The sequence below is a fragment of the Emydura macquarii genome, unplaced genomic scaffold, assembly GCF_026122565.2.
Source record: "Emydura macquarii macquarii isolate MOO-44397 ecotype Brisbane River unplaced genomic scaffold, CSIRO-AGI_Emac_v2 contig_1253, whole genome shotgun sequence".
Lineage (NCBI taxonomy): Eukaryota > Metazoa > Chordata > Testudines > Chelidae > Emydura > Emydura macquarii.
This window is the reverse complement of record NW_027131390.1, coordinates 25,206,779-25,223,291: the sequence shown is the minus strand read 5'-3', so window position 1 is coordinate 25,223,291 and position 16,513 is coordinate 25,206,779. Positions and strand designations below refer to the sequence as shown.

The 16,513-nt window shown below is 39.9% G+C and overlaps 1 protein-coding gene across 3 annotated transcripts in view; it reads left to right on the top strand.

The window, feature by feature from the left end:
- Window positions 1–1,459: 1,459 nt before the first annotated feature.
- The window catches only part of RPS6KA6 (ribosomal protein S6 kinase A6), a 74,472-nt gene continuing 59,418 nt past the window's right edge, over window positions 1,460–16,513 (top strand). For 2 of the 3 annotated variants that reach the window (XM_067548365.1, XM_067548368.1), the window contains exons 1-2: window positions 1,460–1,716; window positions 14,048–14,107. In XM_067548365.1, the coding sequence (XP_067404466.1) occupies window positions 1,636–1,716; window positions 14,048–14,107 (141 nt within the window). In that variant the 5' untranslated portion in view covers window positions 1,460–1,635. Of the gene's footprint in view, window positions 1,717–10,090; window positions 10,117–14,047; window positions 14,108–16,513 lie in introns of those variants that run through there. The other variant, XM_067548367.1, reaches the window with a different exon arrangement.

Genomic DNA, 16,513 nt, shown 5'->3' with positions numbered 1-16,513 from the left:
CATACACATACAAGCTTTTATGCTGTTCCTGGCTCTAAAAGGTTGTAAGACCACAACAGGGTCTTACTTTGATCTTGCAGCTTCCGGACTTCAGTATATATTCCTATGCTGCCCTTCAGTGAATTTCACAAATTAATCACTGAATTTTTCCTATCATTTGAACAAGCTATAATTTGTTTATTGTAAATATGAAATTATATTTGTAAACCAGTTTAGTGGTAACAGCTACATTTTCTCATGAACTACTGTCGCTGCTCTGAAGGTGTCTTATGTAGTATTATACAGGAGGACAGACTAGATGATCACAATGGTCCCTTCTGACCTTGGAATCTATGGGCTAGTCTTCCCTTAAAATTTACAGGGGCACAACTGTATCGGTACTGCTGTGCTGCTGTAAGAGCGCTTGTGTAGCCGCCTTATGTCAACGGGAGAGAGCTCACCTGAAGACATAATAAAACCACCTAAATGAGCAGCGATAGCTATTCATCAGTTATTACCTGAGGAATTTAAAGTGCCCACAGTTGCATCCTTGTGCATAGGCAATTTAACTTCAGTGGGGGCGCCTAAGCCTCTGATTCCACAAGGTAAGCACATCGCCTGATTTCACTGACTGAGTAGCCTCATTGACTTCAATGGCACTACTCACGTTGGCTTTACAGCTATCATGCCCATTCCCAGCAGCACCGGGGTGCATTGGCACTTAAGTACCTCTTTGAAACAGGGCCAAATCATGCGGGCCACACTCACTCCCCTCCCCCGGCAAAACTCTCACTAGGGTGACCAGACAGCAAGTGTGAAACAGCGGGACCCCTTTTGGGGGGGGGGGAGGGGCGTGGAAGGTGTGATGGTATAGCTGCGTATATAAGACAAAGCCCCTAATTTAGGGATGGTCCTGATAACATTGGGCCGCCTGGTTACCCTCAGTGCCACTGACAGCAATAAGCAGCAGCGCCAGGGATAAGGCAGGAGCACGCCCCGTGCAGGCTGGTCTCTGTCCCAGGTGCTCCAGGCTCCCAGCACGGTCCGTGAAGACGGGATCCATCCCGCCCCGGAGCGGGCACAGGCAGCAGCCGCTCCGGCGCAGGGCAGCGGCCGTAGACCTGGGGCTAGGTCCCCCGCCCAGGTGGATCGGGGCGATGCTGACCAGACGCGCCTCGCCGCCTCCCCCCGCGGCGGCCGGGCTCTGAGGCTGAGCGCGCGACAGGAGCCCGCCCCGTTGTGGGACCTTGCAAAGGACGCGTATCGCACCCACGCCACGGCTCACGTCACGTCAACCCCCGCCTCCTCCCCCCCCAGATGCCCGCTCCACGTGCACCGCCCCTCCCCCTCTCCCCATGCCGGGGATTCTCCAGCCCGGCCTGACGTCATTCCCATGCTGCATCGGTGCCGCCCCCTCCCCGGCCGCCATGTTGGGGGAGGAGGGGGGGGCGCGGTGCGCGCAGAGCAGAGCGGAGCCGCCCCCGCCGCCGGCCGGCAGCAGTAACAGAGCGAGCTCCTGCGCCGCCTCCGCGCTCTATGGGCCGGCGGAGGGGACCCACCGGCTCCGCAGCTTGCTGCCCCTGAGGCCGCCGCGGGGCCGGAATATGAGCAGCGGCTGCGGGCGGCGGCGGCTCCCCGGCTAGCGGGCGTGGGGACATGGTGCCGTTCGCCCCGCTGGAGGACGCGGAGGAGCCGGAGCCCTGCCACAAAATGGAGCTGTGTGTGAGCGGCGGCGAGGTCAGTGTGGGGCCGGGGGCGGGCGCCGCGCAGGAGGGATGGGGGCACCTGGCGGGCACTAGCTGCCCCCGCCCCGGTCCCACGCGTGGCTCGTGTTGCCGGGGAGAGTGGGCCGGAGGCGGGGAGTGAAGAGCCCACCGGGCCCGGAGCCTGGACCCCTCGAGACTGTCAGCCCCCATCTGTCCTCCCCCCCACCCCGAGACTGTCAGCCCCCTGATTATGCCCCCCCCGGAGCCCACTAGCGTCCCCCATCCCAGCTCCTGCGTCCTGAAAGCCCACTTGCCCTTCACTTCTAGCTCCGACTGCCCACAGGCCAAGTCTAGCAATTCCCCCTCAAAGCCTTCTGCACGCGTCTCCCCTTCAGCCATCCTTTCTCCTTCCGAGAGCCCATGTATGTCCTTACCCCTGGCTCCTGCTGCCCCTCACTGCCACTTCCTGAGCCCACCTGCCCCATCTTGATCCTGCTCCGTTTACCCTTTAGAGTCTGTCTGCCTTTTGTCCCTAGATTTAGCTCTAACTCCCTCCCCCCCCCCAGCCCTGCTGTTCCTCACCCTGATACTCCTGTCCCTCAAGAGACCACTTGCCACTCACCCCAGTCCTGCTGCCTGAAATAACCCAACTGGGTTTCTCCTGTCTGTTACTCTAATCCTGCTGTCCTAAACCATACTGACTAAATCCTGCTTACTCCTCATTCTGATCCTGCCGTCCTCACCACCCTTATATCTCAGCTACAAAGTCCATTTGAACCTCCTATCTTCAAGACCCTACACATCCTAAACTGTCCCTTCAGTCATCACTCTGTGCCCCATGTTTCTGAGATCTCAAAGTACCCATTAACTAGCCCATTTCAAAGAACTGGACTCATCCCCTCTACTAAACCACCACCTTGAACTATCCCCACCCCTTTCAGCTGCTTCCTCAGTCCTCTCTAGATCTGTTAGCTGCCACTTCCTTGCACCCAGAGCCCTGATGGTTACTGTTTCTAGGCTCAGCAGGAGCTGAGAAACCTCTTCTCTCATGGGTTTATTCTATTTGTAACAAGTGAAAAGTTACAGCAGTGTCAGCTTGTTTGAGTGAATTAATCGCCATTAAGAGTGTTAGATGTTAATTTGGTGTGGTACCCAGTTCTGTGTATGTTTAACTTGCCAGGCTATTAGTTGTGATGGAGAGCATGCTGTTTGGTATTGGACTTTTATAAACTATCCTGGTAATATAAACACTTGCTGCTGTTATAGTTTTGTTAGAAATTTATTTGGGTTTTTCAGATTGCGTAATTTTACTAATTAGCCCGTATGTTTGTGTCTGCATGCAGGCAGTAGCAGAGGCTGCCACATTTCTCTTTACATACATACAATACATACCAATTAGTGATTTACAGGAAGATGTCTGAGATGAAACAAGGATTTGGGTTCTTAGCACTTCCCTAGTAAAATCAAAGAAGCTTTTGCTAGGGGAGTTTAAATGCTGCTCACAGTTTCCCTAGTTCTTCTTAGAGACATGGCCAGAAATGGAGCACCAAATGTGATTTAGCTGCACTGTGCAATTTTTAAATATCTTTTAGTACTATATGCATCAGAGTAGTATGTAACAGCTAAGTGTTATTACTTTTATGCACTTAAATGTAGAAATCAGAAGTGCACTAGAACCTGGGTTTCCAGAGTTGTCAGGCAAGACAGTTGAATTGAATGATCACACGTATGTATCTGAGGGATTGATTTACATGTTGCATACATGGAAGATGTTATCTAAGTAAAGCTTCTAAAAGGGGTCGCATTCCTGTGGCACATCAGGCTGTTCTTATCTTGGTAAGAAACTGCATGCATCTGTAAGTACAAACATACATATAGTAGGCCTTGGATATTAAAGGTCTGGAGGGGGGAATAAGAGATTATTATTGAAGGACCCTGCAAAAGTTATATTATCTGATAACATATTTATACATGAAAAAGTATGATACTTCATTTTGGCAGGGAAACCATAAGGAGCCTTTAATTCTGTTGTATTTCTTTTCTCTGTTACTGTGTCCACAGAGTGCTGTTCCTAAACATTGTAATTAAGATACATAGCTGTACACACTTAAATATTCTAGTGATTTAATACTTAATCACAGTCTATGTATTTTAGTAATTTAGAAAAATACTATTATAGTTACACTGGTTGTCTGGATAAACACATTCAGATGTCTGTTGTATGAAGATTGTGTTTAAACTATGATTTGTTAAAATAATAAAACTGCATCTCAAGCAATAAATCTTATTTTTTTATTCTAAAGAATTTAATGCCATCATTCATCTGTTTTCAACTAGTTCTGTAACATGTCAATATGTTTAACAATGGTAAATTTCAGGTATTGTTATAGGTATCATTACATAAACTTGTGTATCTCTTACACTCACTTACTTTACATTGGTGTGATCTCTTATAGTTGCACAAATACTGCAATTTTTTTAGCTGACTTTCTTTGACTGTGTTCCTGTTGCTTTTGTGTTCAGTTTTAGCCTTCCACAAATAGTCTAGCACATGAGTTTGCTGGCAGCAATGGAAGACAGGCTTTAGCCTTTGTGCAGAAAAGCACATATTAGTGATCTTGTTAATTACAGCGGGACTAGGCTTGTGCTTAAGTGATTTGCTGGGTTGGGACTAAAGAAAGAAATGTGAAATTGGCAGTGGACCTTGTTAGAAACCTGATTCCAAGAGTTATGCTCAGGAAACCAACATACCATGTGATCTATGTCCGACTAAAATAGCTGAGATTTCTAATTTTGAATATATACAGTGAACTGTTTGTACAATTAAAAAGCCAATAATTATATGAAGGGATTCAGTGAATAACTTCTGTAGAAAAACAAACTTAAGAAATCGTAATGGCTTAGGATGAATCACGAATAGTAAGACTAATGAACTGTTTATGAATTCACCCAACTCTCTATTAGATTATTTTTAAATGCACTGTAATTCAAAAACAAAACAGAAAGCAGTCTTTATTTTATACTCTCCTTTTATGTTTTACGTGCATAAAGGACTTTTTCCTTGCAGCTGCATTTTTATAACTAAAAATGCAAATATTTACTATTTTGCAATATACCGTTTTGTATGAGTTGGATCATGCATATGCAGTAGCATTTTTTAGTTCCTTTTTGGGACTCCCTATTCGCTCAGTAACTGTGTTTAAACTGTAGTTTATTTTGAGTTAAATTTTTTTGTTGATGGCTTTTTAAATGTGTAAATGTGTAGTATGAGCCTTGGTATGTACTGCATCATGCGGCTTCATATTTATGATTTGGGGGGTCTAAGATGACCATGGACTCTATGGAGTTGCAAGGAGTTAATAGTGATGATTTTTCAATAATGCATATTTAAAAGGGCAGGCCACTTACTCTAGTATTCGTGCTCCAGGCCGCTGGGTAAAATAGTTTAAGGTGAACATTCAGAAATTACCTTTGGGGATATACTTGTTGGCTAAATTTATCCCATGTTTTCCAATGAAATGGCACTTATTTCTTGAACTGATAATTTAGGAACAATCTGGCAGTGAGGAGGGAAAATAAAATATTTTATTTGGGAAATACTATTGCTTCAAGGCATAAAAACCAACCTCTGAGAAGTTAGGTATAGGTTTTCCCCAATTGCCCACTTCAGGGTTTTTCTACACTCTTCCTTTGACACATCAGAGGCACTGGACTAGTTAGATCCCGTTCTCATCTGATGTTATAATACTTATGTTCCTGTGACAAATATGGGAAGTCGCCTAGTAGTCAAAAACATTGCTTCCTATAAACTGTCCTTTTTTTTAAATGAGTAATGTGTAGATGTTAAAGGTCTCTGTCAAGTAGTTTAGGTTTCAAATGTGGGGCAAATGATGTATTTTCATATTTACAACGGCTGATATACGCAAATGTTTTCATGATATTAAATGGACGAAAATAAATATTTTACTCAAATATCTGTGCAGTTGTAACAGTATACTACATGGGAACTGGAAAGTGAAAGTGACCAGGATACTTGTGTCATGTTGGTCATGTCCTTTTTAATAGTTCTTCTACAAAAGTGATCTCTCTCTCAAGTTGAGAACATGAATGGAACTTGGAGAATTTGGCTCTGATCCTACAATTGGATCTGTCTGGCAAAATCTCCATTGACGCTAGTGGGGCTCCATGTGAGTGCAAGGATCTGCTTGCACAGATACAATTGTAGAGTCAGAGCCAGAGTCTGTTTGGTTCATGTCGTCCTCATTTTACTTTTTGGTCCACTTGAATTACATGTCTTATCCATTCATTGCTATTGGCTCTGCAGCCAATTTAGGAGGGATTTGAAGGGGATGTTTTGCTTTGTATTTTTTTCTTTATGATGTACAGTATAAAAGACCTGGAAGGCAGTCTTCTAACTTTTTTTACCTTCGAAATAGCAAGAATATCTAGGCTGATTGTTCCCTGTATGACAGAGATCTTTATATGTTCATTGTAAGCTTTTTAAAGCTTTTATTGAAAGGGGTTGGGCATCAAATCTTTAACCAAAAATAAACCACTCTTTATCTAAGTATGTGTGCAGGAGCCTTACTTCCTCTTTCTTATCAGTTTCACATATGTTTTCTCTGATGTACCACTTTATTTGTCCATTGAATCTCCCTTGGAAACCGTTGTCAAGGACTAAACTTTGTTTAAAAAAAAGAAGTGAATATTTTTGTGAGGGGAAGGTGGAAATTTTTAAAATCTTATTTATACATCTTAAAGAAGGAAAAGGACACAACACAACTTCTTTATCAGGTCACCTTTATAGTGGCTGTAGGATCTATGGCCACTTTTCCCCTTAAAGATAAGTCTGCAGTGAATTCCATCAAGTTACTCATACCAAAAGATGATACTATTTTTGAAGATTTAATTAAACCTGTAGGATGTCTTTCATTGTGCTTTTGTGTATTTCCATAGAGAAATAGCATAAGATAACACTAGACAATCTATTTCATTCTATGTTTCTAGTTATCTTGTAAAGAATAGTTAACAAATGTTTGATATTCTCATATTGAAACAGATGAAAACAACTTTTGTTATTTAAAAAATCCATTCAGCAAAACCAGAATTCATGTTGAGTATGAACCCTTTCTGTTCAAGGGCCCATACCAAAACATACTTGGGTTATAAAGTTCCTGTAAGACTGGAAGATGCTTTGAACTACTTCCAACTACCTCCATTCAGCAAACAGCATTGATTGTTTTTAAAAAGTAAAGCTCATCACAGTCACTAATAGACAGAGGAATTTAATCAACATGAACATTGTGCTTATGCCTACAGATGTATTTAGAACCTGAAAACTAACTTTAAAGAGGAAAATTCTATGTTTTATCTACCAAGGGCAAGGCGGCTTGCATATACCTACCAAAAGCTGTATCTCTCCAAGAAGTTGTTGAGATTAGGTCTTTCAGATGTGAAGTGGTTTTGAACAATTAGATTATATTGAACAATTCACTGATTCTAGAAAAGGTTCTCAGATACACATAGAAGACAAGACAACTCTGGTACTACTAAGAAATCTGAATAAACTTGTTTATAGCATATTCAGTTTTCAAGGTCAACCTTGAAAAAATGTAATTAAAATCAATAATTTACGTGTACTAATATTGCATTTTTGTGTTTTGATACTATTCCAGAATTCTTGTAGTACTTTAAGTACTTTAGTACTTTCTTTTGAGGTGAGTGAGAGGAATTGAAAACTTCACATGAATTAAGAAATGCAAACAGCTATTTAAATTGGGTATTTAATCAACTTTTAATCAAATGAAGGTGGTAATGTGCAAAATTAGAATAGTGTCAGATGGCTTCAAAATCTTATGTTTTCTAATTGGGTTTGTTACATCTGTCAGTCTCTTTAGTTAGGATCTATTAGTTTTGTAAATTATTTTGCTCATGCTGTAAACTCTTTGAAGAATAGATGAAACCATCTCTTCATTGGTTAAAATTCACAGGGAAATAAAAGACTCGGAATAACAGTGACCAGAAATGAAATTATTCAACTATAACAAAAGGGATATTTGCTTAGGATAATGCTGTTAGTTTTGCAAAAGGCAAATATTGTCATGCATATGAGTTAAGCCTTACAATTTCTGTTGTGCCAAGTCAGTGCAGTGCATCTCTTGTCTCACCTATCCTGCAAGGTATTGCAGAGGCTCTATTCAAAACTCCATAGTTAGGGTTGAGTTCCATATATGGTTACCCTAATAACCTCCATAATTTATTTTCTTATTTGGTCACTTACAGTTTGAGCTGGCCAGGAATTTTTGACATTTTCTTGTTGGAAAGTATTGATTTTTTTAAACTAAAACTTTTCTTGGAAATTTATTGGTTTCAACAAAACTTTTGCCAAAATGGTCTTTGCAGGTCCAGGATGGAATTTCTGGTCAAAACTGGAAGGGAAGTTGGGCGGGGAGAGGGTAAGACACAGAAATACGTCATGTAGCCAGTAGCCCAGTGAATGCTTGATTTGAACCTGGATCTCTCACATGTCAGATGAGTGCCATAACCACCAAGCTATAGAGTCGGTCTCTCTCCTATCGGACCTGTTCCATTTTGTATGAATAGCTAAATATTCATTAGGCCAAAGGAAGATTTATAGCTGGTGGTTAGGCAGAACAGGGACTTGAATCAGGGTCTCCCACATCCTGTGTAAGTGTCTTAGTCACTAGACTGATGCTTGTCCTGGGGTGCCTCTGTTTTTTGCTAAAATTTTGAAAGGTCTGTTTTTGCTCCACATCAGAATGAAAACAAATGGCAAAATTTCAATTTTTTGCAAAATGGAAATGTTTTACAACCAACCCTACTTAACTGTGTCCTGTGAGACTTATCTTATGCCTACATCTTCTTCAGGAAGCATGCACAATCTGTACTATAAGATAGCTAATATAAGTAACTCAAAAACAGTGAGAGTCCTGTAGCACCTTAAAGACTAACAAATTTCTGCAGGCATAAGCTTTTGTGGGCTGCAACCAACTCCGTTAGATATATCTGCATCTGCAGAAATTTGTTAGTCTTTAAGGTGCCACAGGACTCTCATTGTTTTTGCTGTATACAGACTAACATGGCTACCGCTCCGGAACTTTTCATTATAAGTAACTCAGGTGGCCAGATACTTAATTGATGACATTTTAGTCAGGAATACAGATACAGTTGATGCATCTTTTATAGTAAGAACAACTCACTGTAATCAAAAAGGAAATAATTGCATCTGAAAGAAACTTCTAGGCAGTTAAAAAAATAAGGTCTCTGCCTGTGAACAGCAATGTGGAATTTCCCAAACAAATCTCAGGAATTCTAACTTAATTGGCAAGATAGTCCTTTTTAATCTGTCTAATGTGGCAGGCTCTGCACAAGCTTTATTTAAAAAGAAATGAGGACATGTTTTTCTGATAGAATACTTTTTTTGAGAACCCTTTTCAAAATAACTGGTGCTTCAGTAGACATGTTTTATTTAAAACATCCATGTAGGTTTGTAAAAATACTATCTTTGTGCTGAATAAAGGACTGGCTCGTACTGTGTCTTTTGGACTGAGAGTATGTTAGGGAAACTGTAAATTTTAAGGAATATAGTTGCAGTGACTTAGCATGGTCAGGTGTATTATAAGAGTGAAAACCATTTTCGTGGAAGCATAGTATTCAGGAGAAACTTTTATGTGGTCTAAATGCAGTGTTTTTATCTTCCAAACTTGTTATGAGCCTCTTTTTTACATGTTGATTTTACCCGGCTGACTGTAGATCTTATTCCTGAACCTTTGGTGATATTGCCTTTATAAAATGCCCAGTTCTTCTGTTTTTCATTTTTCTTGTATTCTTTAATTCTGTTGGAAAGACAAAATGAAAAATTTTAAGTAGATAGATAACCAAACCAGTTTTGATCTTTGAGAGTTGGATTCCTTTGTGGTTTGGAATTGTTGTCAACCAGTTGGAGTGTTCCACTTCTGCTCTTTTCTTTTTCTAGCTAAAACCTCCAGGCACATTAAAGCAAAACAAACTCACTAAACTAGCTGACACACCTTTAGTAGTAGTGTAAAAAAAAAAATTAAATTTAGCCACAGTAGTTCTAAGGGACTGTGATGACATTGAGGGTTTCCCCTGTTGGAGGAGTTATGGAACTCAGCCTATTCTGTGATATGTATATTTTACTATAGTAGATATATTTCAGCCTGATGACTAAACCCTACTTAGCCAAAAGGCTTGATTTAAAGGAAATAAAAAAAAATACCATTAATGTATTCTCCCAAATTAATGCAGTGCACTCCCAAACAGTCACGAGATCCACTAAAGCTGTAGCAATGTATTTAAATTAGAAAGCAAATTACACTTTATCTTCATATAGAGAGGCTGTTTGGCATTGAAAGGTTGGTTGGACTTTCAGAGCTGTTCATCTGAAAAAGTAAGTTATCACCATTAGTGTTGTCTTATATAATATGACTTATCTGGTCTTTTGTATGTAAAGGTTTCTTTTAATTTGTACTAACAAGTAACCTATAACATCTTTTTAAATTTATACAATTTGCTTAAATGTGCTGCAGAAGTTAGCTTTTGAGGTGATGGTTTAATATTTTCAGTCTTTCAATAATTACAAAGAAGTTAAATACTGAACAGCTGAGTGATTCCAGTCTCTCTTTCTGATGCCACTTGTTGGTTCTCTGTAGCTACGTTGTTTCCTTTCACAGATTCACTGTGAAAGGATTAGCCTGTTTTTTCTAGTTCACAGCTATTTTTTTTCTGAAGATAAATGCACCCAAGGATCTAGATGTTCTAAACTTAATGTTGTGGTCCTCTGAATAGATACATAGGTATTTACATGGGGTGGGCCTAGAATAATTCCTTCATCCTTTGTATATAACAATCAGAACCTTTATTAAAAATAGCTAAATATATCTGAATAATGCCACTTGCCAACAATTACTTTCTTCAATAGAAGACATGATAATTATCTGAAAAGATGGATTTCAAGTTAGTATTTATTTTGTTTTCTTTAAGTGTGGGAGTTAGGCTTGATATTTTATTTAGTATTTGCGGTGTAACATATTTTATGTAAGGTAATGGATAATGCTGAATATTAAACCTCTGCTGAATGCAGATAATTCTACAGAATATTAAAAGGCTAATGGTTCAATTTATCATAATTTTGACTTTTTGTAGGTTAGTAGCACAAGCTTATGTGCCCTTGTTTGAAGCCACTGGATTGTGGCTTGTAGTCCAAGGATTTGTTTGAGGAAAGGTGATTATAGTTCACAAGGGAATAATGCAGCAATGTAGTCTTGGACAATGCCAGGCTATAAAACCAAATTTATAAACTTGTATATTTCTTTGAGCTAAAAAGTTGGCCTACAGAGTTAAAACTAAAAAGGAAATATCTCTAGTAAACACTTGATGAGAGGTGGAATAATTTGAGGGAGATAGAAAATGTTTGTGTGCAACATCTTAGTCTTTAAATTTGCAGTCGTGTCTAATGTGGATTAATCAGATAGTTTATCTGAAAAATATTAGAACTACATTTGATTTTAAAAGTGCGCATTGCAGGTGAGTCAACTTCTGGTGAGCCAAAAGCTTGTTTTTCTGAAGTCTGAGTAGTCAGCCACTTTGACAGAATTCAGTAGGTGAAACTGAAGTTAGTAGCAAGAAACTTGGGATGTGGCATATTCTAGATCATCAAGCATACTTCACTGGGCCCAATAGAGTGCAATTCCAAAGACACAGTGACAGAGAGAGAGAATGGACAGAAAAAACTAGTAGTGAAGCGACAGCATATAATAGGAAACAACTAATTAAGGTAACTTTTAACTACCTGCCATTACATCCAATAGCTTACTGTATATGAGCTGACAGGAAAGTAAAAGTATGGTTATTCAGGTTGTTTGGAAAGTATGCAAAACAAACTTAATGGATTTTGGGGGGAAAATACATCTAGTCATTGAGCAAAGATGAGCTCGCGGAGGGAACTGCAAATGTTTGGCATGCCTGTAAATCTGGCTACTAAAAGTTAGGTGCCTAAATATGGATTCAAGAACTTAATTTAAGGTAACTAGGCTTGAAAATTTTGGCCACACATTACTGTTGTATCAGAATGACTTATCGAACTTTCACAGGCCTAGCAATATCACTAATCCTCTGACTGCAGTGGTGGCTTGCATACAAAAACGTTCTTTAACAAACAGAAGTCTTTGATGGAAAAAGTAATATGTGCATCTATGTTGTTTAAAACCTCTAAAACTAGTAATTGTTTGGTTCAGTATCAGATTTGGAATACAAAGCCATTTACTTTCCAGTCAAGGTTGGTAGTAACACCTGATGCTTTCAGTAGTCCCTCCAGAACAGGGTAGTGTGTGGTGAGTCTTCTGTTTATACTGTATTATACTACTTTTGTTGATAAACAAAGATCATTCTCCAGAGTTGTCATTATGGCAATTTTCGTGAACACTAAATTTTTTAAAAAGTAAAAATAATTAAAAAATTTGAGTGATAAGTCTGGTAAATCTCAAGTGGTATAGAGAGAAGTTGTACTATGTGTATATGCACATGCATGCACACAGCTCCAGGTAGCGTTTTGGCTTCCCTTCTCAGCTTTCTCACATGTAAGACTTTTTGTGTACAGTGCAAAACTATTTTTAAATGTGTTTTGGAGGTATCAGGAACCTTTAGCTAATGGCATGGGGATTTGCAGTCTTGAGGAAGTGGGGTAACAATGCATTGTGCATATTGCTAGCAAGAGGGGGCAGAACTGACTAACGTCTGATTAACGAGTGGTCAAATTAAAATAAATTTGTTTTGTGCATGTGTGTGTAAAATAGGAAGAGAATGAAGTTAACCAAAACCTCAACTTTTGCTACAAACAGTGTCTTGAGTACATTTGAAAAAAACCCAAACAAACCAAAACCCAGGACACTACCACTTTTTTCTGGGTTGTATCTTGCTAACCAGATTTAGTTTACATGAAATTTCACTGATTCAAGAATTAAACTACTTTTAAAAATCACACGCAACAGTGGAGGAAGAGATGTACTGGTAAACATCCTAATCTTTCGATATTTTAGATAGGCCAAAAAAGTAGGTAAAATTTAAAATTTGTTTTGTATTTAGCTGTGTAACCTAATGTATTGCCTGAATTTTCATGTCCAGAAACAAAAAATATTAGTTTACTAACATGTTTCTCATAATATTTACATTATTCAACATTTTCCTGAGGGATGTGTGCACCACATGAGGGTGGAGGTGTTGTGATAATTACTAGTTTTTTAATTGCATGGGACTTACTGCAGCAAAATGAATAATTGGCCTCACCCTCTTCACCAAGTTTTTCTAGTTTTTAAATAACACGTTGCATGTTGAAGCAGGACATATCCTTTTCTTTTTGTGTTTCTTAAGTTTCAACTGTTAAGCCAAATTTAGTATTTGTTGGTGAGGGGAAAAGATTTAACTACAGGACATCTACATTGCTAATTTTATAAATTAAATGTTTTTACTATGTTGGTTTAATGTACTTTTTGTTGGGTGAGAAGCTGAAAAAAGGAAGATTGAGTCTATTAAATCTACACAATATTACTCCCATTTCTCCTTTTCCTTTTACATATCTCCTAAAAGTGATCTGTTCACAGGCAAGTTTCCTTTTTCATGACATGTATAATTCTTTGTTCCCAATTTTTAAAAATCCTGTAGATCTCTAGATTACTCCACTAGAAATGGTAGTATCTCACTAAATTTGAGAATTACTCTATTTGCCAAGCTAAAATTATCTAGATAATTTTAATAATGGCAAATATAGCAGAATTTTCAAAATTACTTTACGGAAATATAGTTATGGAATCTCAAATTATTTTTCAAAATATTCTAGTACATAAAAAACTTGTACTCGATTTTAACTTCTTGATAAATATTTCCAGGTTTTCTTGACTAAATCTAAGATCTGTTAATAATCTTTCCTTCTTAAACTCTAAATTAGCTCCTTGGCAAACTGTGGTTTCTTAAACTGTGTGGCAAACCTTTCCCAGCAAGAGTGGGGAAAGGATTGTGTGCTATGTCTGACATAAGTGTTATGAACAGCTTCTATTTTAAATTAATCCTCAGTTAACCTGCACAACATACCAAAATTTACAGAGCAGTGTGTTACATGAATAAGCAGGTTTTTCTTTGTAGACTGAGCTGTGTTCAAAATTGCAGTTGCCAGTCCAACAGGAAATCCAACTTCCATTTTTGCTTGCTTTATAGTATTAATCAGATTAGCAATGACAGTACTTCTGTGGGAATTGTGTTGTAATGCTTTTCTAACTTGCTCCTGTCTAACATTGCTGCTGCTGATGTTTAATTTTTTTCCCTCACAGCTGAATGGTCTTAAAATGGTGGATGAGCCCATGGAAGAAGGAGAACCATACCCTTACAATGTAAGTACATTTTGATGAATATAATATAGGTTGCTTGTTGCTTGCTTAGAGCCGGGGAAAATCCTTTTAAAAAAAATTACCCACTTTAGCAGTTTTGTGCCTTGATTTATGAGGCACAAAGCAAACAGTAGGAGATGACTGAATGAGGCTATGCCTTCCAATTGGTCAAAACCCAGCCTCTTTCTAATCTCTTTTATTTCTGTGAGATGTTCTCAACTGTTGATTTTACAGTAGAGAGATAATGAAGCAGAGATTAATTCCAGTTTTCTTATTCCAAAGAAAAAAGCAGGCCTGCACCTCGTTCTTGACCTTTGAAAGCTGATTAAGCATCTCAGGAAGATGAATTCTCATGTTTGTTTTTTTCTGAAAAGTTATCAGCAGATTGGATTATGGCCCTCAGCTTCAGCATAGCTTCTTCCAGACATTCTCCTGATCCAGGCATGAAAGTATACATCTTGCTCCCAAGTATTGGTCAAGAGAATGCTTAGGATATGTATCAGATTTAAACTTGGCAACAACCATTTCATGATCATCTATCTTGTGCTGTCTGCACCCCACAAGGTTGTTCACTAAATGTCTGGTGATGATGGCTCTTCATCCTTCTCATCATAAGTAACATATAATCTTGCCAAGACGACTGGCTGATAAAATCTCCATTTAAGTCAAAGTATAATGCTCCCTTTTCAGTTCTTTAGAGGTGAAGGAGAATGTAGAAAAGTCCTATATTGAGCTTGACTCGGCTGTTGATATTTATAGGTGCAATTCTACAAGATACCTGGAGTGAAACTCTTGGCCACAAGCCTGAAGCTAAATATCTGATCTATTTCAAAGCAAGCATCTGAAGTTTGATAGATGTTTTTCTTACTGGGGACTGGACTCATTTACAATTATTTCTCTACACCGCATTTCTTCTCAAGGTTCTGAGAGAGATACTCAGCTTTTTCTGTAAATTGAACTTCTTAAAGGAGTCTCAAGTTGGGTGCCCAAAATTGACAGTTTATCACTTTAAAAAAATCTGGCCTATTTCTTTTCATTGGGCTGCTTGGATCCTGGGCTGCTAGCTACGAATTCTTATATTTTCTATGAATCTTCCTAAATCCACTTAATTTAAATATTTAGAATTGATCTATCGCATGTTAAGTCAATTTAGTTTGATGTGACACAGAGAGAACTTGTCAAGCTTCAGTAAATGGGCTACTCACTGACAGATTAGGGGTATGTCTACACTGCAGAGTGAAGTCCACTTACTTGAAGTCAACTTTCACCCGCCGATTTTTAGAAGTCGCTGGAGCGTGTACATGCCATGCTGTTTGCACTGATCTTGTGTGTCCATACTCACCACACTTGTGTCGACATTAAAAGCAGTGCACTGTGAACTAGCCACGGTGGCTGTTCGGACGAGTTTCGTCATCGCATGATGCAACGCTCCTTCTTCCTCCAAACAAACAGGAAACCAATTTTCGCACCGTTTGTTTACGCCGCGCGCACGCCATTGCTGCAGAGACATGGAGCCAGCTCAACTCTGCATTGCTATTGTGAGCGTCACAAATACATTGTGGCTTATCATTGAGTATTTTCGAAGTAGAGCAAGAAGCCAAAGCACAGGCAACTGCGGTGCCACCAAGCCATCGAGCGGAACAATTCCTGAGGCTGTAACACATCATCTGCAGTCCGTGTAGTGCCGCTTCTGGTCCCGGGAAACAAGCACAGACTGGTTGGACTGCATCATTATGAGCTGTGGGATGATGACCAGTGGCTGCAAAATTTTCGTATGCGAAAGCCCACTTTCCTTGAACTTTGCTCGGAGCTGGCCCTGCCCCAGAAGCATGTGAATGCTCGCTTGAGACAAGCTCTGACGGCAGCGAAGAAGTCGCCATCGCTCTCTGGAAGCTGGCAACCCCCGACTGTTACCGCTCGGTTGGGAATTAATTTGGTGTCCGTAAATCTACAGTGGGCGCTGCTGTGATTTAAATGTGCAGGGCCATCAATAGACTTCTGTTATGAAGACTAGTGACATTGGGAAATGTGCAGGACATAGTGGATGGGTTTGCTGCAATGGGGTTCCCAAACTGCGGGGGCACAGGGATGGGCCGTGCTCTTGATGGGACGCACATCCCTATCTTAGCGCCTGCCCACCTAGCAACCGAGTACATAAATCACAAGGGGTACTTTTCCATGGTCCTGCAGGGCCTTGTGGATCACAAGGGTCATTTCACCAACATCTATGTGGGGTGCTCTGGGAAGGTGCATGACATGCGCATATTTCGGAATTCGGGGCTGTTCTCTAACATGCAGGCAGGCACTGTCTTCCCTGACCAAAAAATTCACAGTGGGGGTGTGTAAATGCCAATAGTGATCCTGGGGGATCCTGCTTACCCCTTGCTCCCTTGACTAATGAAGTTGTAC